Below are 25777 nucleotides of genomic sequence, written 5' to 3'. Positions count from 1 at the left end.
AAGGACATAGAATGCACACCCCAACTCATGCCCTGACCAACCAAAATAGAGACATAAAAGGATCTCTAAGGTCAGGGCGTGACACACGATGCCACTCAAACTCTTTCACACTTACTCAAGACTGCTACGATTTGATGACCGTGAGTCAAGACCTGCAAGACGTGCGACAGACAAACTGGCAGCCATAAGAGAGGTCCGGGACAAGTGTGTGGAGCGGCTGCCATACCTCTACAACCCAGGGCCTGACGTAACAGTGGATGAGCAACTGGTTCCATTCAGAGGTAGTATATATATATATAATAAAAGTGATTTTCACGACTGACTTCAGTGACTGTTTCTGTGACACCGATACTAATAATTACCAATGATGCTAATCTCTTCTTTCCAAAGGTCGTTGTCCTTTCCGGCAGTATATGCCCATCAAGCCAGCAAAATATAATCAAGTCATGGGTGACCTGCGACGCCAAATCCAGCTAAGCTTGGAAGATGCAAGTCTACACCAGGAAGCCGACCAGTGGAGGCCCAGAGAAGAACCAGGGGATGCGGGTTGTGCTTGATGTGACAGAGGGACTGAGGGGTCACAATGTCACGTGACAATTTCTTCACCTCTTATGAACTCGGACGGCAGCTCCTGAAGAGGAAAATCACCATGGTTGGAACAGTTCGAAAGAACAAGTCTGAGCTCATTGTCCTGTTTGTTTTTCAACAGGACAATGATCCAACACACCTCCAGGCTGTGTAAGGGCTATTTGACCAAGAAGGAGAGTGATGGAGTGCTGCATCAAATGACCTGGCCTCCACAATCACCTGACCTCAACCCAATTGAGATGGTTTGGGATGAGTCGGCTCGCAGAGGGAAGGAAAAACAGCCAGCAAGTGCTCAGCATATGTGTGAACTCCATCAAGACTGTTGGAAACGCATTTCAGGTGAAGCTGGTTGAGAGAATGCCAAGAGTGTGCAAAACTGTCATCAAGGCAAAGGGTGGCTATTTGAAGAATCTCAAGTATTAAATATATTTTGATTTGTTTAACACTTTTTTGTTTACTACATGATTCCATATGTGTTATTTCATAGTTTTGATGTCTTCACTATTATTCTACACTGTAGAAAATAGTAAAAACAAAGAAAAACCCTTGACTGAGTAGGTGTGTCCAAACCTTTGACTGCTACTGTATGTGACAACATCTAAAACTGGAAATTCCATCATCATCATCCACATTGCTCCCAAGTGGTGCAGCGGTCTAAGGCACTGCCTCTCAGTGCTAGAGGTGTCACTACAAACCCTGGTTTGATCCTGGGCTGTATCACAACTGGCTGTGGTCGGGAGTCCCATAGGGTGGTGCACAATTGGCCCAGCGTCGTTTGGGTTAGGGGAGGCATTGGCTGGGTTGGCCATCATTGTAAATAGGAATTTGTTCTTAACTGACTTGTCTAGCTAAATAAAGGTTAAATAAAGAAAAAGCAAGGAAGGGATACCAAACACACCTGCATACACGCACATTTTGAATAGACCTATCAATTGTATGCTTATTTTTGTTTTCTTGTGTCCTCCACAGGAGTCACTATTGTCACTGTAATAGCTAAAGATACTGAAGCACATGATCAGGGTGGTGTGCGTGTGGGATGGAGAAGGGGGATTGGGAGTGGTAATGTACGTGATCCCGGAAGTACCACCAAGCACGCAGAGCAGGAGCAGCGCGTGAGTGTGACGGAGAACTGACAGTCAGCGGAGAAAGGTGACTGACTAACGATAGTAGAAATCTAGCTAACTAAAGGTAACGCTAGAGGCTTTATTGCAAAGTTTTACCGATAAGCTGTAGCAAAGATTGCTGAGCTAGCGACAACTGTCTGTCTGGCTGTAACGTTAGCAAGCTACAGTAGCCGACTTAAAACTCAACGATTTAATAAGATGATACATAAATAAAGTTGAGTTTAATCGGCTACTAGTGGGATAACTAAGTTACATCTATCATTTAATGGCTATAAGTCCCTTTCAAGTTGTCAATGATATTCGAAAATAAAAATATTGCTAGCTACCCATTATGGTCATTATTATTAGCCGGCTGGCCATAAAAGCAGCATATCTTCGTTGTGGCCATGTGAACAGGGCCTGACAGTCAATACGACTTCATAGCTAGACGTCAAACTGCTTCTTGTAGTTAGTTAGTTCCTAAGACAGTATTACAATATGCAACGTTAAACTGTAAATTGGTGTAGAAGTCTTCCTAAGGGCATCTGGCAGGTTTATCTTTGAACTAGTTATGGCTTCCTCATCTGTTAAGTCATTAGCTACCAGCAGCAGCATAATATGAGAAGGGTGCATCTGCAGGAACCTCTCTTTAGACTTATATTGGTCCATTTTTAATTTGGGACAGGCGGGAGGTAGGCGCTCCATTACAGTAGGCAGCATGAATTAAGCAGTAAGGCCCAAGGAGGTGTGGTATATGGCCAATATACCACGGCTAAGGGCTGTTCTTAGGCAAGACGCAACACTGAGTGCCTGGACACAGCCCCTAGACGTGGTATATTGGCCATATATCACAGACCCCCGAGGTGCCTTATTGCTATTATAAACTGGTTACCAAATGTAATTAGAGCAGTAAAAATAAATGTTTTGTCATACTCGTGGTATATGGTCTGATATACCACGGCTTTCACCAATAAGCTTTCACGCGAACCCCCCAGTTTATAATGCACGATAAGGTTGGATGCCAGCTGCCGATAAACCCCACAGAAGAAGGGGCGGGGGCAACAACGGTAGCTAGCTAGCCGTACGGTCTCCCACCTGTCAGACACTGTTGTCCAGTGCAGGTGTTCGGGAGCGAAGGACACTGTCTACCAGTGTCATTCCCGCTAGCTAGCAAGGAGGTCTCCAGTAGGCGGGGACGACAACTCAGATAATACTTTTATTTCCTGATTGACCCATATTCAAGTGTCACACAAGCATGAATATGTCGTGCTTGAGGGGGAATGCCCCAAATTGCGGGCTGCAGTTGCACACTGTTGCATTATATAAATCATCTCAGGGGATGTTAACTTGCTAGCACCAATATGAAATATCCTAAATAATGCAGCCATGAGTGACAGTTCAGTATCATTATTAGCTAGCTAGCTTGTCTAGCTGGACATGATGGTGTGTGTTTGGTATTGGTGTCCTTCTTTAGAGCCTCTTTAAAAGCATCTGTGCGTATTCCACACTTGTGATTCTCGTGTGTGTGTGTGTGTGTGTGTGTGTGTGTGTGTGTGTGTGTGTGTGTGTGTGTGTGTGTGTGTGTGTGTGTGTGTGTGTGTGTGTGTGTGTGTGTGTGTGTGTGTGTGTGTGTGTGTGTGTGGAGGGAAATGGGGGGGTGTAGAACTGGTTCTGAGGGCTGGTTGTTTTCTCTTGTCAACCATGCGGAAACTGCAGGAAAAATGATTGATTGATTTCCTGGTTCTGAGTTTGGCTACAGCTCAGAGTTGATTTAGAGATACATGATGTTCAGGTTATGAGTTTCGTAACCTTGGCCCAGATCTTTTTTTGCTCTGCGGTATTTGCTGTGACGCTCTGTGAATCCCAGACCACCCCCTCGCCCTTACCAACTCACTCGGAGGGCCTTCCGTTGTCACGTGTTGCTGACTAAACTCCTAGGGTGACTTCCAGAGAGTGGCCAGGGGAACAATAAAACCATAAACTTTGGGAAATACTTGTGACTTGAATGATGCAATTCATGTTCCATTTTTCAATAATAGAGTAAAAAACATGAGCTGGCGCACACCCAGAAGTTATTTTGTGTGGAGGTGCTGACAAATGACGAATAATAGAGTCGCATATAAACTCTGTCATTTATTTGGGTAAATCACCAGATTTACCCAAAACAAGCATGACATTCAAATGAAGAAATTCCCCCTGTTTTGCAAGATATACACCTCAGTATCAGTTAAACATTTCATTTGGGAGGCATTTCATTTGTTAAGTGTCAAGCCTCGAAATCAGACAAAGGGGCTTAGCCCCTACACTGCAGATCATTTTCACTTCCTCAGCTTTGGGACACTTGTGGTGGTGGTGCGTGAGGAGAAGGGGGTGATTTGGGATTCAGCTTTTGAGTTTCTCACTGTGTGTTGTAATAGCAGAGTGTGTTTGTTTTGGCTTCAGTGTGAGAGAAGGCCAAGGTCCAGACTAGTGTTTGGTCTTAGCAAGAGTAGGGGGGATATCATAGGAGGGAGGGAACGTATGTGTGTCTTTGTGTGTGTGATAATCTCTTGTGTTGAGTGATTTGTGGTGTCGGTTGGTAGCAGAAGTATTTCTGTGTCGGTTTGTGGCTTTGATTGTAACTTCCTGCCTGAAGTAACCTGGGCTTGAAACACACATAGGGGTGTGTGTCACTTAAACCCTGTGTATTTACAGAGTAAATACTCCTGGGCCTGATGGTCCCACGGGGACCAGTACGGGGAAAAAAAATTATGAAATGTATGCATTCACTACTGTAAGTCGCTCTGGATAAGAGCGTCTGCTAAATGAACATAAATGTAAAATGTAAAAATGTGTAGCTCTGGTACAGTGAATGGCTGCTCTGTTTTGTGTTAACATTGAATTGGTATAAGAAACATGATGGAAGCCAATCCAATGAAGTCCACGGGGGGGAGTGAAGAGGTGTACATTTCAGGGAGAAATGGAATGTTTATAACCTCAAAAATGACTTTAGACTAACCTGTTCTCGTTCTCTACGCCCTTTCTCTCCCTCCATCTGTCTCTCCCTCCATCTGTCTCTCCCTCCATCTGTCTCTCCCTCCATCTGTCTCTCCCTCCATCTGTCTCTCCCTCCATCTGTCTCTCCCTCCATCTGTCTCTCTCCCTCCCTCACTCCCTCCCTCCCTCTTTCTTTCTGTCTCTCTAGCTTCATCATATCATGGCAGCAACTATCAATCAAGCAAGGTCGGCACTTTCAAAAATGGTGAGGGGCCTTTATTTTTTTCCTACATGAACTATGAGTCTGTAGAACACAAATGCACACCCTCCTATACAAACACATTCAGCTATATACTGAACAAAAATATAAATGCAAAGTGTTGGTCCCATGTTTCATGAGCTGAAACTAGATGGTAACTTTACAAGTAAAGTTGGTGGGGCTAGCTAAAACTCTTTAAACGTTTGGGGTAGGGTAAAAAATGTATTTTTAATTCCCATCGAAAGTCAATAGATTTGGTCAGAAGTTGTGGTCGGTAGTAGTGGTCGGTAGTAGTGGTCAGTAGTTATGTGGTCAGTAGTTATGTGGTCAGTAGTAGTGGTCAGTAGTTATGTGGTTCAGTAGTAGTGGTCAGTAGTTATGTGGTCAGTAGTTATGTGGTCAGTAGTTATGTGGTTCAGTAGTAGTGGTCAGTAGTAGTGGTCAGTAGCAGTGGTCAGTAGTTATGTGGTCAGTAGTTATGTGGTCAGTAGTTATGTGGTTCAGTAGTAGTGGTCAGTAGTTATGTGGTCAGTAGTTATGTGGTTCAGTAGTAGTGGTCAGTAGTTATGTGGTCAGTAGTTATGTGGTCAGTAGTTATGTGGTCAGTAGTTATGTGGGTCAGTAGTTATGTGGGTCAGTAGTTATGTGGTCAGTAGTTATGTGGTCAGTAGTTATGTGGTTCAGTAGTAGTGGTCAGTAGTTATGTGGGTCAGTAGTAGTGGTCAGTAGTTATGTGGTCAGTAGTTATGTGGTTCAGTAGTAGTGGTCAGTAGTTATGTGGTCAGTAGTTATGTGGTCAGTAGTTATGTGGTTCAGTAGTAGTGGTCAGTAGTTATGTGGTCAGTAGTTATGTGGTCAGTAGTTATGTGGTTCAGTAGTTATGTGGTTCAGTAGTTATGTGGTCAGTAGTTATGTGGTCAGTAGTTATGTGGTTCAGTAGTAGTGGTCAGTAGCAGTGGTCAATAGTTATGTGGTTCAGTAGTAGTGGTCAGTAGTTATGTGGTCAGTAGTTATGTGGTCAGTAGTTATGTGGTTCAGTAGTAGTGGTCGGTAGTTATGTGGTTTAGTAGTAGTGGTCGGTAGTTATGTGATTCAGTAGTAGTGGTTAGTAGTTATGTGGTTCAGTAGTTGTGGTCAGAATTAGTGGTCAGTAGTTGTTTGGATATGGTTAGTAGTTAAATGTGTGATCAGAAGTTGTGTTGTCTGTAATTGTGGGGTTGAGGTCAGGAGTTTTGTGGTTGAGGTATGTCATTCAAATCAAATGTATTTATATAGCCCTTCTTACATCAGCTGATGTCACAAAGTGGTGTACAGAAACCCAGACAGACAGACAGACAGACAGACAGACAGACAGACAGACAGACAGACTCACTCACTCACTCACTCACTCACTCACTCACTCACTCATTCACACAGGACAAATACTCCAGATATAACAGACTGCCCCCCCGACACAAACTATTGCAGCATAAATACTGGAGGCTGAGACAGGAGGGGTCGGGAGACACTGTGGCCCCGTCTAACGATACCCCCGGACAGGGCCGTTGTGAGGTGGTAAAAAGTTGTGTGGATATGGTAAGTAATTAAATGTGTTATCAGAAGTTGTGTGGTATGTAATTGTGTGGTTGTGGTCACTAGATATGGCCAGAAGTTCTGTGGTTGTTGTCACTAGTTGTGGTCAAAAGTTGTGTGGTTGTGTTCAGTAGTTAGATTTGTGGTCAGAAGTTGTGTATGTAATTGTGTGGTTGTGGTCACTAGATGTGGTAAGCAGTTGTGTGGTTGTGGTCAGAAGTTGTGGTCAGTAGTTGTGTGGATTAGAGGTCGACCGATTAATCGGAATGGCCGATTAATTAGGGCCGATTTCAAGTTTTCATAACAATCGGAAATCGGTATGTACCTAACCATAAACATCAATGCCTTTCTTAAAATCAATACACAGAAGTATATATTTTTAAACCTGCATATTTAGCTAAAATAAATCCAGGTTAGCAGGCAATATTAACCAGGTGAAATTGTGTCATTTTTGCATTCATTGCACGCAGTCAGGGTATATGCAACAGTTTGGGCCGCCTGGCTCGTTGCGAACTAATTTGCCAGAATTTTACGTAATTATGACATAACATTGAAGTTTGTGCAATGTAACAGGAATATTTAGACTTGTGGATGCCACCCGTTAGATAAAATACGGAACGGTTCCGTATTTCACTGACAGGAAAAACGTTTTGTTTTCGAGATGATAGTTTCCGGATTCGACCATATTAATGACCTAAGGCTCGTATTTCTGTGTGTTATTATGTTATAATTAAGTCTATGATTTGATAGAGCAGTCTGACTGAGCGATGGTAGGCAGCAGCAGGCTCGTAAGCATTCATTCAAACAGCCCTTCACAATGCATTACGCTGTTTATGACTTCAAGCCTGTCAACTCCCAAGATTAGGCTGGTGTAACCGATGTGAAATGGCTAGCTAGTTAGCCGGGTGCACGCTAATAGCGTTTCAAACATCCCTCGCTCTGAGACTTGGAGTAGTTGTTCCCCTTGCTCTGCATGGGTAACGCTGCTTCGAGGGTGGCTGTTGTCGATGTGTTCCTGGTTCAAGCCCAGGTAGGAGTGAGGAGAGGGACGGAAGCTATACTGTTACACTGGCAATACTAAAGTGCCTATAAGAACATCCAATAGTCAAAGGTATATGAAATACAAATCGTATAGAGAGAAATAGTCCTATAATTCCTATAATAACTACAACCTAAAACATCTTACCTGGGAATATTGAAGACTCATGTTAAAAGGAAGCACCAGCTTTCATATGCTCTCATGTTCTGAGCAAGGAACTTAAACGTTAGCTTTCTTACATGGCACATATTGCACTTTTACTTTCTTCTCCAACACTTTGTTTTTGCATTGTTTAAACCAAATTGAACATGTTTCATTATTTATTTGAGGCTAAATTGATTTTATTGATGTATTATATTAAGTTAAAATAAGTGTTCATTCAGTATTGTTGTAATTGTCATTATTACAAATAAAAAAAATTGTCCGATTAATCGGTAGCGGCTTTTTTTTTGGTCCTCCAATAATCGGTATTGGCGTTGAAAAATCATAATCGGTCGACCTCTAGTGTGGATATGGTCAGTAGTTAAATGTGTGGTCAGAAGTTGTGTAGTTGTGGTATGTGTTAGTGGTAAAAACAGCAGCTGTTTGGGAAAGTTTCAAAAACACGTGGTAATGCAGTTACAAAAACAGCTGTACCGTAAGTTCCGTATGGAATATTTAGATTCCGCGCACAGCTATGAATAGCAGAGAGGCATGCGAATATCCCATATGCTCTAACTTTTTGTCTAACTTGTTGCGATAGTGGTGAAAACGGACTTGTTTGCCAAAATGTTACAGAAAATGGTGTTGATGAGATTACTTAAACTGCCGTAACTTTTGATGTGAATATAATTTTTTGTCCAAACGCCAGATTTCGCCAGTAGACGAAGCTGGTAAGCTGCTAATTTTCTGTCTAAGTGGTTGCAAAGTGGAATTATTAGCTGATTTGGGTCAAAAGTTGCATGAGAAAATGACAGTGATGATGTCACAATGGCGAGGATTTAAATCTTGAGAAATCCCATGTAGGCGGATTTGGGCCAAAAAACTAATACAATTTAATAACATAAAAAGTATAACATATTAAAAGGTTGTTTACAAGCAACTCGATCCAGAGCATTCTGCACGTTCTGAAGTTGGAACGGCGTTTCTAGCATAAACGCTGTAGGAGGAGTAGGCAGCAGAATAATAATAAGTATGTCGAATATCTAAGCTGGGCCTGCTGCCGCTAGCCCCACCAATAAAATATCCCAGAAATGTTCCATACACACAAAAAGCTTATTTATCTCAAACGTTGTGCACAAATTTGTTTACATCCCTATTAGTGAGCATTTCTCTTTTGCCAAGATAATCCATCCACCTGACAGGTGTGGCATATCAAGAAGCTGATTAAACAGCATGATCATTACACAGGTGCACCTTGTGCTGGGGACAATGGAAGGCCTCTCTAAAATGTGCAGTTTTGTTACACAACACAATGCCACAGATGTTTAAAGTTGAGGGAGCGTGCATTTGGCATGCTGACTGCAGGAATGTCCACGATCTGAATTGATGTTCATTTCTCTACCATAAGCCGCCTGCAACATTGTTTTTGAGAATTTGGCAGTAACTACAGACAACCTTATGCCTTTTTGGCCCAAATCCGTTCATCCGCTGCCATCAACTCATGTTTCAGCATAATGCACGGCCCCATGTCGCAAGGATAAGTATACAATTCCTGGAAACTGAAAATGTCCCAGTTTTTCCATAGCCTGCACACTCACCAAACATGTCACCCAATGAGCCATGTTTGGGATGCTCTGGATCGATGTGTACGACAGAGTTTTCCAGTTCCCGCCAATATCCAGCAACTTCGCACAACCATTGAAGAGGAGTGGGACAATATTCCAGAGGCCACAATCAACAGCCTTTCTATTTTTATTTAACCAGGTAGGCAAGTTGAGAACAAGTTCTCATTTACAACTGCGACCTGGCCAAGATAAAGCATAGCAGTGTGACTAAAACAGCAACACAGAGTTACACATGAACAAACGTACAGTCGATAACACAATAGAAAAATCAATGTACAGTGTGTGCAAATGTGGAAGAGTAGGGAGGTATGGCAATAAATAATAATAGGTAATAATTACAATTTAGCATTAACACTGGAGTGATAGATGTGTAGAAGATGATGTGCAAGTAGAGATACAGGGGTGCAAAAGAGCAAAAAAATAAATAACAATATGGGATGAGGTAGTTGGGTGGGCTATTTACAGATTGTCTGTGTACAGGTGCAGTGATCGGTAAACTGCTCTGACAGCTGGTGCTTAAAGTTAGTGAGGGAGATATAGGTCTCTAGCTTCAGTGATACATTTTTTTTTTTTAAATCAATTCGTTCCAGTCATTGGCAGCAAAGAACTGGAAGCCTGATCAACTCTATGTGAAGGAGATGTCGTGCTGCATGAGATAAATGGTGGTCACACCAGATACTGACTGGTTTTCTGATCCACGCCCCTATGTTTTTTTAAGGTATCTGTGACCAACAGATGCATATCTGTACTCCCAGTCATGTGAAATCCATAGATTAGGGCCTAATGAATTCATTTCAATTGACTGATTTCCTTATGAAGGAAATCAGTCAACAATTTCCTTATGAAATTGTTACAAGTTGCGTTTATATTTTTGGTCTCTCTGTGTGTGTGTGTGTGTGTGTGTGTGTGTGTGTGTGTGTGTGTGTGTGTGTGTAGTTTAACAGTGAGCGGTACAGCCACTTCACTCTGCAGTCGGACGGAGAGGAAGACGGAGGGAGCCACGTGGAGGTGAGACTGTCTGATGATGTTGTAGATGACCACGCCCCCTCTGAGCAGGTGGGCCAACCAGGAGGCTCGCCCTCATACATGCCCCGCCCACAGCAAAACTACCGCAAAGTGTGTTATCTGGCTCTCGGAACCCTCTTCATCTTCATCATCGGTACCTACTCTTCCTCATGCTCTTTTTTAATTTCTTTGTCACACTCACCCTCTCTCCCTGGGCAAGTTCATCTTGCATCGCCTGGTGCAGTTTACACATTTTAGACCCTTCCATTGGTCCTAAAGTGAAATCTCCAGCCACCTGGGGCACCGGGCAATGCAAAACGAATTCATCCACTCTTTCTTGTCTTACTCTCTCTTCACTTTCTCTGTTTTAGGTTATCTGATTGGCTATGTGAGCCACCACTCCCCCCGCAAGGAGCCAATCACTTGTGATTCTGAGCAGGAAGTGGGCGTAGCTGAGGAGGCTGTAGTAGAATCCTCTCTATCCTGGAATGACATCACCAGCTTGCTGGCACAAAGACTGACTCCTGACGCCTTCAACAGCAGACTGAGGTACACACACACACACACACAGACACACACACACAGGGTTGTTGACCGTATTACCACCACACCGGCATTCACCAGTCATGACAGCAGTCAAATTCACTGTGACCGTTGGTCATGGTAATTCTATCCAAAACTCCCAAATGAATGCCGCAGTCACTGGCTTTATCAATATGTGCATCGAGGACGTTGTCCCCACAGTGACTGTATGTACATACCCCAACCAGAAGCCATGGATTACAGGCAACATTCGCACTGAGCTAAAGGGCAGAGCTGCCGCTTTCAAGGTGCGGGACTCTAACCCGGAAGCTTACAAGAAATCCTGCTATGCCCAGCGACGAACCATCAAACAGGCAAAGCGTCAATACAGGGCTAAGATTGAATCATACTACACCGGCTCTGACGCTCATCTTATGTGACAGGGCTTGCAAACTATTACAGACTACACAGGGAAGCACAGCCGCGAGCTGCCCAGTGACACGAGCCTACCAGACGAGCTAAATCACTTCTATGCTCGCTTCGAGGTAAGCAACACTGAGGCATGCATGAGAGCATCAGCTGTTCCGGACGACTGTGTGATCACGCTCTCCGTAGCCGACGTGAGTAAGACCTTTAAACAGGTCAACATACACAAGGCTGCGGGGCCAGACGGATTACCAGGACGTGTGCTCCGGGCATGTGCTGACCAACTGGCAGGTGTCTTCACTGACATTTTCAACATGTCCCTGATTGAGTCTGTAATACCAACATGTTTCAAGCAGACCACCATAGTCCCTGTGCCCAAGAACACAAAGGCAACCTGCCTAAATGACTACAGACCCGTAGCACTCACGTCCGTAGCCATGAAATGCTTTGAAAGGCTGGTAATGGCTCACATCCACACCATTATCCCAGAAACCCTAGACCCACTCCAATTTGCATACCGCCCAAACAGATCCACACACGATGCAATCTATATTGCACTCCACACTGCCCTTTCCCACCTGGACAAAAGGAATGTGAGAATGCTAATGTGAGAATGCTATTCATTGACTACAGCTCAGCGTTCAACACCATAGTACCTTCAGAGCTCATCACTAAGCTAAGGATCCTGGGACTAAACACCTCCCTCTGCAACTGGATTCTGGACTTCCTGACAGGCCGCCCCCAGGTGGTGAGGGTAGGTAGCAACACATCTGCCACGCTGATCCTCAACAATGGAGCACCCCAGGGGTGTGTGTTCAGTCCCCTCCTGTACTCCCTGTTCACCCATGACTGCATGGCCAGGCACGACTCCAACACCATCATTAAGTTTGCAGACGACACAACAGTAGTAGGCCTGATCACCGACAACAACGAGACAGCCTATAGGGAGGAGGTCAGAGACCTGGCCGGGTGGTGCCAGAATAACAACCTATCCCTCAACGTAACCAAGACTAAGGAGATGATTGTGGACTACAGGAAAAGGAGGGCCGAGTATGCCCCCATTCTCATTGACTGGGCTGTAGTAGAGCAGGTTGAGAGCTTCAAGTTCCCAGGTTTACATGCCTATCACCACTAAATAACTAATGGATTTGTTGTGATGGTTAGGGCTGGGCGGTATACCGTATTTTACTATATACCGGTATTGATGCACAGACCAGTTTTTGTTTTTAGTTTACCTTCTATAACGGTATGTGAATGTTTCCTTTGTTAAATGTGATACGCCGCATGTAACATAAATTTTTCTAGTTTACTCCGCTACTTGAGTCCTCCGCTGTCTCTCAGACCTAGTCCCGCCCCCTGTCACTCAAGGAACGCATTTGTTGTTGCTCGACCACAAGAAACTTGCGTTCAGTCTGCATGGTCAATGCAGCAATTTTGATGACAACTATGCTGTTCCCACTTTGCTTCTTTTTAATATAAATTCACAAGGGTTCTATAAATGCACTATTAGTTTATGTTTCTTATATCTGCAAACAGTTTGTCTTTTCTTTGCAAGTTGTGGCTAAATCGCGTTAGCCGCTAATGCTAATGTTAGTTAGCTGGCTAGCTTGCTAATAAATGTATAGAGTCAGAGAAAAACTTAGCTAATTATACAGCCCGATACCAGTAATGGTGTAGGCCTAAATCAGCATTTTGTTTGTGCAACAGTATCTTCTAAATCAAAGAGGAATGGGCAAAGCATGAATATGTTAGCTACATGAAGTAGCTAAGAGAAAACAACACATAATGTAGCCAAAGATAATAGGTTCCCTTAGAAAATACGGATCAACACTTTGTTTCTTCCCCTGTCACAATAACTCCTCCCTGGCATTTTCATTTGTTGTCATGTCAAACAACACTGTATTCAACAATCCCACTATTATACTCTAACTATAGAATTAGAATAATCATAACATTTTCATGATTCCAACAGTTCACCCAAGTGTTTTGATCTAATTTGCAAGTCAAATCGCAATTGCAACATTTGGTATAAAAAAAAAAAGGCCTCGATTTTTTTGTTGTTGCCCATATCGTGCAACCCTATGTGGCAGTATCTGAAATGAGTGCAGGAAATGCTGGTTGAAGTTGAATTGAACAGTATAAACCAATCAGAATGGAGACAGACCCATTTAAATCACTTAGAATGTATGTTGCCACCCTAGCGTGACACACTACTCACTTTTAAGCAAATTTTGAACTTTTATTATTTAAAAACATAAATTACCGTCAAACCGTAAAAAAACAGAAAAATACCGGGATATGATATTTGGGCCATATCGCCCAGGCCTAGTGACGGTGTAGGCTATAGGCCCCTAGTGACGGTGTAGGCTATAGGCCCTAGTGATGGTGTAGGCTATAGGCCCCTAGTGATGGTGTAGGCTATAGGCCCCTAGTGATGGTGTAGGCTATAGGCCCCTAGTGACGGTGTAGGCTATAGGCCCCTAGTGACGGTGTAGGCTATAGGCCCCTAGTGACGGTGTAGGCTATAGGCCCCTAGTGACGGTGTAGGCTATAGGCCCCTAGTGACGGTGTAGGCTATAGGCCCCTAGTGACGGTGTAGGCTATAGGCCCCTTTTCAGTACACGACATGCTGACATCATACACAAATGCCTGCGACTTTTTGCTACAGTAAGGAAGCCATCGCCATCTGCGCCCATTCAACGTAGCCTAAATGTAAGTTTTTATTACTTCTAAACAAAATAACTTTTTGGTGTTCTAATGCGCTTACAATGATGTTTTGATTATTGCTTGAACTTTTGCTAAGATATTTGGTTGTGATCTGCAAAATAACTATTTTGGATGCAGCATTTGTTAGCTAGAATGCTAACATTCATTGACATTGGCTATCTTTTGTTACAGCCTATGTGTGTTTTAAGTATAATTCAGTTGATTTGCGATGATGACACATTATATTAAGCAGGACATTCATGCAAGCTTTAAAATCCAATTATAATCCAAAAGTAGTGTGAAATACACTCATAAGCAAATAAGAACTTGTGCGCATTGCAGCAGTTTTCTAACAGAAAGGGGTCTATATTATTAAATGGATTTATTCAACTTTTTTCAAATGTAGATGTCCCAAAGGCGCGCATCAGCGGTTTGTATGAAGGGAAGCCCGGTGATGCAAAACACATTTATGTTAATTAGCAGCCAATTACCATGAGACCAACAGTCATTTGCATGACAATTACAGGCTGACAAAATTTCATGACTGCCACACACACACTACCTGAAAATACAAATGAACTAAACTGTCCACCCTCTCTCTCTGCAGTGATGTTGAACAGCCAGATCACGCGGCAGGGAGCAGTGCAGACGGCATTCTGGAATATCGTGTGTTTGACAGCTTTAAGAGTCTGGAGATGGAGGCCTGGACTGACGTACACCATGTCCAACTACAGACAGCCAACAGGTACACACACACACACACACACCACACCCTCTGTCTCATAATTCCACTTTGCTTGTAACATTCTCCTCCCCAATCCCCTTACCCACAGTCAGAAGCCAAACCGTGTTCTGATTGGCCAAGAGGAGGTGGGCCAGCCTAAGGGCTATCTGGCCTATAGTGCCACAGGAAAAGCTCAGGTCAGCCAATCAGATGTCCACATTGAATTATATTGACTGATCATCTCTTTTGATATTTTGGGCCAATATTTCATAGTGTGAAATCTGAGCCAAAATAATCTGTTAAGGTTAAATGCTTGGAAAGCGGCATGTTTGTAACATATTTTCTGCCACATTGGATGTTTGCAATCACAGTTGTTGCCTGAATCTCACAAGGGGGGATCTGTTTTGTGTGTCTGCAGGGCAAGGCGGTGTATGGTAACTATGGGAGTCAAGAGGACTTGATGCTGCTACAGACTCTGAAGGTTGAGCTGAATGGCACTGTGATTCTACTGAGAGCTACAGGACAGATCAGCCTGGCACAGCAGGTAAGGTGTGTGTGTGTGTGTGTGTGTGTGTGTGTGTGTGTGTGTGTGTGTGTGTGTGTGTGTGTGTGTAAGAAGGTGGTTTTCAGTGTAGCGTGTCTGTTTCAGGTGGCTAATGTAGCAGCATTGGGAGTATCTGCTGTGTTGATTTACCTCGACCCTAAAGACTACAAGTTCCAACCAACTACTGAACTGTATGGACATGTGAGTACTCGCACCACTTCAAGGTGAATCTTGCCGAGCCTGATTCAGAGATTCTTCTTCAACTGCAACCATTTAACGTTCTATGTTCGCGTTCTGTCTGGCGTTCTCTGAATGTTCTGTGATGTTCTCCTGTAGGTCCATCTAGGTTCAGGAGACCCCTTCACGCCAGGCTTCCCCTCCTTCAACCACACCCAGTTCCCTCCCACCCAGTCCTCTGGTCTGCCTACTGTACTGGCCCAAAGCATTACTGCTGCTAGTGCTGCCAAGATACTAACGTAAGACCTCACACACACACACACACACACACACACACACACACACACCTCTAACTGTCGATCTATCCCCAGGCGTATAGGTGGGCTTGAGTCCCCTTTCAGTTTTAAAGGCTCACTGGACAATGTGAAGTACACCCTGGGAGGGGCCAGTAGTGAAGATGTCACTGTGGAGGTGAACAACGTGCTGCAGGACACAGAGATCCACAACGTCTTTGGAGTCATCAAGGGCTTCACTGAGCCAGGTATGTGTCTGTCTGTGTGAGTGAGTGCATCCATTGTAGTGACTCCAGCAGGAATCAAGCCTAGAACCCTGGTGTTGCTAACACCGAGCTACACACAACACTCCAAACTATATCTTTATATCTATATCTAACACCGAGCCACACACAACACTCCAAACTATATCTTTATATCTATATCTAACACCGAGCCACACACAACACTCCAAACTATATCTTTATATCTATATCTAACACCGAGCCACACACAACACTCCAAACTATATCTTTATATCTATATCTAACACCGAGCCACACACAACACTCCAAACTATATCTTTCAACTCTGTACATTTTCAACAGCAATGTTTAATCTCTATGCACAGTGTTTGTGAGTGGGTCTTGTGTTATTGTGTGTGTGTAGATCGGTACGTGGTACTGGGGGCTCAGAGGGATGCGTGGGGTCCAGGCTACGCTAAAGCCACTGTCGGGACCACACTGCTGCTGGAGCTGGCTAGAGCTGTGTCTGAGATGGTGCACACAGGTTACATCAACACACACACACACACACACACACACACACACACACACACACACACACACACACACACACACACACACACCAATACATTAACACACACACACCAATACATCAACACACACACACACACACACACCAATACATTAACACACACACACCAATACATCAACACACACACACACACACACGCACACCAATACATTAACACACACACACCAATACATTAACACACACACACACCAATACATTAATACATTAACATACACACACCAATACATTAATACATTAACATACACACACACATCAATACATTAACACACACACACACACATACATACACACACACACACACACATACACACACACACACACACCAATACATTAACACACACACACACCAATACATTATACATTAACATACACACACACAACAATACATGAACACACGCACACACACAACAATACATTAACACACACACACACACATCAATACATTAACACACACACACACATCAATACATTAACATACACACACATCAATACATTAACACACATACACCAATACATTAACACACACACACACACCAATACATTAACACACACACACCAATACATCAACACACACACACACACACACATACTCACACACCAATACATTAACACACACACACCAATACATTAACACACACACACACCAATACATTAACACACACACCAATACATTAATACATTAACATACACACATCAATACATTAACACACACACACACACACACATCAATACATTAACATACACACACATCAATACATTAACACACACACACCAATACATTAACACACACACACACACACCAATACATCAACACACACACATCAATACATTAACACACACACATCAATACATTAACACACACATCAATGCATTCACACACATACACACACACACACACACACACACATCAATACATTAACACACACACACATCAGTACATTAACACACACACACACATCAATACATTAACACACACACACACATCAATACATTAACACACACATCAATACATGAACACACACACATCAATGCATTCACACACACACACACACACATCAATGCATAAACACACACAGACACACACCAATACATTAACACACACACACCAATACATTAACACACACACACACCAATACATTAACACACACACACACCAATACATTAATACATTAACATACACACACACATCAATACATTAACACACACACACACATACATACACACACACACACACACACCAATACATTAACACACACACACACCAATACATTAATACATTAACATACACACACACAACAATACATTAACACACACACACACACACACACACATCAATACATTAACATACACACACATCAATACATTAACACACACACATCAATACATTAACACACACATCAATACATCAATGCATTCACACACACACACACACACACACACACACACACACATCAGTACATTAACACACACACACACACATCAGTACATTAACACACACACACACATCAATACATTAACACACACACACACACACATCAATACATTAACACACACATCAATACATGAACACACACACATCAATACATCAATGCATTCACACACACACACACACATCAATGCATAAACACACACACGCACATCAATGCATAAACACACACACACACACACTAGAGGTTGACCGATTAATCGGAAGGGCCGATTAATTAGGGCCGATTTCAAGTTTTCATAACAATAGGAAATCGGTATTTTTTGGACGCCGATGTGGCCGATTTAAAAAAAAAAAACATTATTTTATTTTTTTATTTTTTTTATTTAGACCTTTATTTAACTAGGCAAGTCGGTTAAGAACAAATTCTTATTTTCAATGATGGCCTAGGAACGGTGGGTTAACTGCCTTGTTCAGGAGCAGAACGACAGATTTTTACCTTGTCAGCTCAGGGATTCAATCTTGCAACATTACGGTTAACTAGTCCAACGCTCTAACCACCTGCTTTACATTGCACTCCACGAGGAGCCTGCCTGTTACGCAAATGCAGTAAGAAGCCAAGGTAAGTTGCTAACTAGCAGTAAACTTATCTTATAAAAAACAATAAATCAATCATTAATCACTAGTTAACTACACATGGTTGATGATATTACTAGTTTATCTAGCCTGTCCTGCGTTGCATATAATCGCTTAGGTACACGTTGCTCCAACGTGTACCTAACCATAAACATCAATGCTTTTCTTAAAATCAATACACAAGTATATATTTTAAAACCTGCATATTTAGTTAATATTGCCTGCTAACATGAATTTCTTTTAACTAGGGAAAATGTGTCACTTCTCTTGCAACAGAGTCAGGGTATATGCAGCAGTTTGGGCCGCCTGGCTCGTTGCGAACTGAAGACTATTTCTTCCTAACAAAGACAGCCGACTTCGCCAAACGGGGGATGATTTAACAAAAGCGCATTTGCGAAAAAAGCACAATCGTTGCACGACTGTACCTAACCATAAACATCAATGCCTTTCTTAAAATCAATACACAGAAGTATATATTTTTAAACCTGCATATTTAGCTAAAAGAAATCCAGGTTAGCAGGCAATATTAACCAGGTGAAATTGTGTCATTTCTCTTGCGTTCATTGCACGCAGAGTCAGGGTATATGCAACAGTTTGGAACGCCTGGCTCATTGCAAACTAATTTGCCAGAATTTTACATAGTTATGACATAACATTGAAGGTTGGGCAATGTAACAGGAATATTTAGACTTAGGGATGCCACCCGTTAGATAAAATACGGAACGGTTCCGTATTTCACTGAAAGGAAAAACGTTTTGTTTTCAAGATGATAGTTTCCGGATTCGACCATATTAATGACCAAAGGCTCGTATTTCTGTGTGTTATTATGTTATAATTAAGTCTATGATTTGATAGAGCAGTCTGACTGAGCGGTGGTAGGCAGCGGCAGGCTCGTAAGCATTCATTCAAACAGCACTTTCATGCGTTTTGCCAGCAGCTCTTCGCTGTGCTTCAAGCGTTGCGCTGATTATGACTTCAAGGCTATCAACTCCCAAGATTAGGCTGGTGTAACCGATGTGAAATGGATAGCTAGTTAGCGGGTGCACGCTAATAGCGTTTCAAACATCCCTCGCTCTGAGACTTGGAGTAGTTGTTCCCCTTGCTCTGCATGGGTAACGCTGCTTCGAGGGTGGCTGTTGTCGATGTGTTCCTGGTTCGAGCCCAGGTAGGAGTGAGGAGAGGGACGGAAGCTATACTGTTACACTGGCAATACTAAAGTGCCTATAAGAACATCCAATAGGCAAAGGTATATGAAATACAAATCATATAGAGAGAAATAGTCCTATAATTCCTATAATAACTACAACCTAAAACTTATTACCTGGGAATATTGAAGACTCATGTTAAAAGGAACCACCAGCTTTCATATGTTCTGAGCAAGGAACTTAAACGTTAGCTTTCTTACATGGCACACGTTTACTTTCTACTCCAACACTTTGTTTTTGCATTATTTAAACCAAATTGAACATGTTTCATTATTTATTTGAGGCTAAATTGATTTTATTGATGTATTATATTAAGTTAAAATAAGTGTTCATTCAGTATTGTTGTAATTGTCATTATTACAAATAAGCAAAGAAAATTGGCCGATTAATCGGTATCGGCTTTTTGGTCCTCCAATTATCGGTATCGGCGTTGAAAAATCATAATCAGTCGACCTCTAACACACACACACACACACACATCAATGCATTCACACACACACACACACATTCTGACATCTGTGTGTGTGTGTAGATGGTTTCCGTCCCAGGAGGAGTCTGGTGTTTGCCAGTTGGAGTGCAGGAGAATACGGCTGTGTTGGATCTACAGAGTGGCTGGAGGTGAACTACACACACACTATGGGTGGAAAGTATTCAGGATATGGCAGTGTTCTAGCTAATGGTATTTGGTGATAATAATATGTTGCTGGAAGACGCTGATTGGACCAGCCTCTAAACTAGTAGGGTGGGGTATGTAATGTTGTGTGTGTGTGTTCCTCTCCAGGGTTTCTTCTCCTCTCTGGACAGAAGAGCTTTCACCTACATCAGTCTGGACGGAGTGGTCACTGGTGAGTACACACAACCACAAAAATACTTTATACTAAGTATCCTTCTAATCTAATAGTGTGTGATTTTCAGGCCATGGTGAATTCAAAGCGTCTGCCAGTCCCCTGCTCTACAGCCTTCTGGAAAGCACCATGAAGGAGGTGAAGAATCCCATTGGTTTTGGAGAGTCTGAGAAGTCTCTGTATGATAAGGTGTCTGGAGTCAACTTTGAGAGGGCAGTGTGAGTACACCTCACATATCACTCCAATGATAGATCACTCCAAAGATATGTGTGGTACAGTAGGCATAAAGGTGTGTGTGTGTGAGATTAGGTTTGAGCCCATGAAGATGGAAGACTCTGCATATCCCTTCTTGGCCTCCTCTGGAATCCCCTCTCTCTCCTTCCGCTTCGTCTCTCAGGGGGTGAGACACACACACTTTAACTAACACACACACACACACACACTTTAACACACACACACACACACTTTAACTAACACACACACACACACACTTTAACAAACACTAACACACACACACACACTTTAACAAACACTAACACACACACACTCTGTCAGGTTTCGATGTTTTGTTTACAGATAGTTTGATTTCGATAACTGTCTCTAATAGAATTGTCTGTCTTTCTCTCCCGCGTGTGCGCGTGTTGCAGTCTGAGGCCTACCCATACTACGGCACCTCTCTTGACAACAAGGATCACCTTGGTTACGCCACCGCCCATCGCCTTAGTTCCCTAGCCACTGGGGCGGGATTGGTCGCAGGTCAGCTGGCGTTACGATTGGTCCACGACCACATACTGCGTCTAGATGTGCAACGCTACAGGACGGTTCTCAGCCAATCTGTGTTCAAGATCAACCAGCGCCTCAAACAAGTCACCCGGGTTTGTTTATATGACATTATTGTTTTTGTTTACATTGTTGTTTATGTTGTTGTTGTTAGGTATAGTTCTAATGTTATTGTGTTGTTACAGGATGGTTCTGCCGAGGATCTGTCAGCCCGTTGGCTTATTATGGCCTTAGGATCCTACAGTAGAGCTGCTACTGACCTCAACACTGAGTTACTCAACACCGACCTCACTGACACACTGGCCTGCCACAACATCAACGACCGCATCATGAGGGTGAGACGTGCGCGCGCACACACACACACACACACACACACACACACACACACACACACCCTTGTAATCTAACTGATCAATACTATAAGGCTCAAATTTTATAGTGAACACAAGTCAATCAGTAGTGGTTCTGTCTTGATTCATAAACTAACATTTGGATTCTCCTCTCTCTCCCCCTAGGTGGAACACAACCTCCTGTCTCCGTATGTCTCCCCCAAAGAGGTTCCATTCCGCCACCTGCTGTTTGGCCGTGGTTCCCACACCCTGGCAGCCCTGTTGGAGGGGGAGGACAGGGAGGCGCTGCGGACCCAGCTGGCCCTGGCCACCTGGACGCTACAGGGCTGTGCCAACGCTTTCTCTGGAGACGTCTGGGACAGCGACAACCAGATCTAACTGTGTGTGTGTGAGTGCGTAGGGCTGTTCAGGGGGTTCAACCTCGTCCTCGTTCACTGTAAAATCCAGGATGAGATGAAGGCGTATTGGTCGGAAGTGATGATGTAATAAGAGACCAGGAAGTACTGTCATTCTTTCCCGTTTCAGTTACTGGACTTCCTGAAGAATGTTGAGATTGATGACATCACTGTCTGATCCCTCCTCATCTCACTCCAACCCCCAAACCGAAGCCTTGGCTGTTACTATAGAGATGACCTCTAACCCCTCGACACAGAGGAGCCTATTTATACTTTATATATCTATCAGTCCACTATAAATGTTCTCAGTTTTAATGATGATAAAGTTCTTGTTTATTTTTATAAAGTTATTGGAAGCAGTGCCTTCTAGACTTATGGCAGTTTCAAGTTGTTAGTTTAGGTTAAGAGTTTATTTATCAGTGCCAGTGCTCACTATAAATGTTTAAATGTCATTCATTTTGTTTCTGATAAAAAAGTTATCGGGAGCTGTGCCTTCCAGACTTGACGGCTATGTGTTTTTTTCATTTGGTTTTAGATAAAATTATCAGTTAATTTTATAAAGTTATCGGGAGCAATGTCTTCCATACTTATGGCAGTTATACTGTCTCTTACTACGGCAGCATCTGCTGAAGCAACAGTCACGTATACAGACAGTGTGACCATCCAAGGTCCCATGACATGTGGTTTAAATATTGCCTTTCAGTTTGCCTTGCAGTTGAAGTGAGAACAGAATCTAATGGAACAGAATTGAGACCGACACAATCGTTTTGACACGGATGAAAAACTGTTCAGCTACAGGTGGTCAGACTTCCGCTGTATACATGACTACTGCTCCCACACATTACTATGGAAACAGAAACCCCAGCAACTGGGTATCACCACAGAAACATGGTAACCGACGGCAGCAGATGTCATGACTTCGTCACATTTTGATTTGATGAAATGCATGCGCTTAAATTCAGAGTCCATGGTGAATTGACAAATTCTTAGCATGTTTTAGACGTCGGGGAGGTAGCTACTTGGGTCACGTCTGTAATTACAAACTATTTTATATATAGCCTTAACTTCTTCTGACCAGAGCCATTTACCTATATAGGTAATATGGTGTCATTTCTGATGCAGCATGGGCTCAACAATAAAAACATGCTAAGATCTCTCCACTCTGAGCTGAATTTATACAAATAATGTTCAGGCAGCGAAAGAGTCATTTCTGTTAACCAGTGTTATTTTGGAGCAGTTTATATTTCTGATCTGAACCAGTATCGGGAGCAGTGTCTTCCATAATGATAAGTGTTGGTGGTAGTTTTTGCCTACCAGTGTGAACGGTGAAGTCATTTATTGGGGGCAGTGTTTCCCAGAGTTTTATATCTGTGTGTATCGGGGGCAGTGTTTCCCAGAGTTTTATATCTGTGTGTATCGGGGGCAGTGTTTCCCAGAGTTTTATATCTGTGTGTATTGGGGGCAGTGTTTCCCAGAGTTTTATATCTGTGTGTATTGGGGGCAGTGTTTCCCAGAGTTTTATATCTGTGTGTATTGGGGGCAGTGTTTCCCAGAGTTTTATATCTGTGTGTATCGGGGGCAGTGTTTCCCAGAGTTTTATATCTTTGTGTATCAGGGGCAGTGTTTCCCAGAGTTTTATATCTGTGTGTATCGGGGGCAGTGTTTCCCAGAGTTTTATATCTGTGTGTATCGGGGGCAGTGTTTCCCAGAGTTTTATATCTGTGTGTATCGGGGGCAGTGTTTCCCAGAGTTTTATATCTGTGTCTATCGGGGGCAGTGTTTCCCAGAGTTTTATATCTGTGTGTATCGGGGGCAGTGAATCATATTCCACTGAAGGGTGAAGTCATTTATCGGGAACAGTGTTTCTGGAGTTATTTGTTTTCTCTCTTTGTGTTGGATTAGTATATCTGATCTGTGTGTGACCTTCTATTGTTCCTCTCTGAATTAGTTGTAATGGATACGTCCTTTGGCATGTTACTGTGTTTTCCCTTACAAATGCAATCCCTACAACAAGTGTTCCCATTCAGGTCAGTAGGAGTATTTTCCCATGCATATATTATCAGACACTGAAACTCCTGTTGTAGCCATCCGCTAAATAGAGATTGTTCTCTTTTGATTATTGATCACACTCAGTCAATCAGCTAACTAGTGGAACTGTTCTAACATTTCTGTTACAGACTTGCCAGTGCTAGTCTGAACTCATACATGTTCACCTGACTGTTCTACCATCACTTGGTGTGTTACCATGCTGTAGAGGACCTTGTATGGGTGTTTAGCCGTTTCTGTACAGTTAATGAGTTCTGTTTTTCTGCTGTACTTCAATAAACTCTTTGGCTTAATGCACTGGACTGTGTGTGTGTGGTTATTGTTCATTAATGGGCTGATATCAATACTATACATGCCAGTCTCTCTTGGTTAAGAGTTGAGGAGAGACTGACTGCATCACTTCTTCTTTTTATAAGAAACATTCATGTGTTGAAAATCCCAAATTGTTTGCATAGTCAACTTACACACAGCACTGACACACTCACTTATCCCACCAGACATGCCACCAGGGGACTTTTCATAGTCCCCAAATCCAGAACAAATTCAAGAAAACGTACAGTATTATATAGAGCCCTTATTCATGGAACTTCCATCTCAAATGAACAGCAAACCTGGTTTAAAGAAACAGATAAAGCAACACCTGGTGGCACAACGCCTCTCCCCTATTGGACCTAGATAGTTTGACCTAGATAGTTTGTGTGTATGCATTGATATGTAGGCTACATGTGCCTTTTTAAAAATGTATGTAGTTCTGTCCTTGAGCTGTTCTTCTAATGATGTTCTGTATTATGTCATTCTGTATTATGTTTCATGATATGTTTTTGTGTGGACCCCAGGAAGAGGAGCTGCTGCTTTTGCAACAGCTAATGGGGATCCTAATAAAATACCTAATACCAAATCGTCGTTGGACGCTAACTATCAAAAATCACCGATAGCCTATCCTTACCCAATAGATCATGCAATGTTTCAATGCAATGTTTCAATGCAATGTCGGCGGCCTGGAACGTACCGTATCACTATGTGCGCACAACGCGGTGACGCCACGCCAGTAATCCCAGCAACACGCGACCAGGAATGACAGGAGAGGACAGGGGAAAACAACCGCTTATTTTACCAAGAGAAAATGAAGGTTTCTGAAAACAATAATTGATTAAGGCGAGTTTTGGCGAGGTGGAGAAAATAGAGTCTGTCTTTCTCTCCCCATCTCTCTCTTTCTACATCTCTCGATGAGCGTCTGCATGAACTATACTGTTATCTTGATTTGGGTCTCTGTCTCTGATGAGGTTACCGTTAATAGGCTAGTCAGTGTATGGATCAGTGATGCGACATGTCCTATTTAACATTTCAGTAGATTAGTTTAAAGAACTGATTCAACGCGCATATCTCTTAGCTTATTAAGCCTAGCTGTACAAGAGCTTACTGTTTACTAGGAGAGAAGGGGAGGAGGGTTAAGCGTAGGCTCGTTATGTGCTGTTTTCTCCCTATAGCAACAGTAGTCTGCACTGCAGTGCTGTTTTATAATGCAGAGAGAGAGAGGCTGAATCAGGGGTAATACAGGCTATATTTAAATGTCCATAT

At 42.8% G+C, this 25777-nt stretch overlaps 1 protein-coding gene and 1 pseudogene across 4 annotated transcripts; both read left to right on the top strand.

The window, feature by feature from the left end:
• The first annotated feature begins 1618 nt into the window (after positions 1-1618).
• Positions 1619-24496, top strand: LOC115195465 (transferrin receptor protein 1-like). Of its 4 annotated transcripts, XM_029755323.1 has the most exons (19): positions 1619-1737; positions 4876-4932; positions 10240-10462; positions 10680-10857; positions 14570-14707; positions 14796-14883; positions 15105-15230; positions 15336-15431; positions 15567-15706; positions 15779-15948; positions 16349-16468; positions 20316-20401; positions 20565-20628; positions 20699-20846; positions 20938-21028; positions 21276-21503; positions 21594-21743; positions 21924-22146; positions 22284-24496. In XM_029755323.1, the coding sequence occupies exons 2-18, from the start codon at positions 4888-4890 to the stop codon at positions 22134-22136; spliced, it is 2304 nt and encodes a 767-aa protein (XP_029611183.1). In that variant the 5' UTR covers positions 1619-1737; positions 4876-4887; the 3' UTR covers positions 22137-22146; positions 22284-24496. The 4 variants fall into 4 exon arrangements, with proteins under 4 accessions (XP_029611183.1, XP_029611181.1, XP_029611182.1 ...); XM_029755321.1 differs by having other exon boundaries at positions 21924-24496; XM_029755322.1 differs by having other exon boundaries at positions 1619-1776; positions 21924-24496.
• Positions 24497-25259: 763 nt separating this feature from the next.
• The window catches only part of LOC115195464 (activated CDC42 kinase 1-like), a 16269-nt pseudogene continuing 15751 nt past the window's right edge, over positions 25260-25777 (top strand).

This window comes from Salmo trutta, chromosome 6 (assembly GCF_901001165.1).
Source record: "Salmo trutta chromosome 6, fSalTru1.1, whole genome shotgun sequence".
Taxonomy (NCBI): domain Eukaryota; kingdom Metazoa; phylum Chordata; class Actinopteri; order Salmoniformes; family Salmonidae; genus Salmo; species Salmo trutta.
Note: the sequence above shows the minus strand (reverse complement) of the source record. Positions and strands in the feature narration are given on the sequence as shown.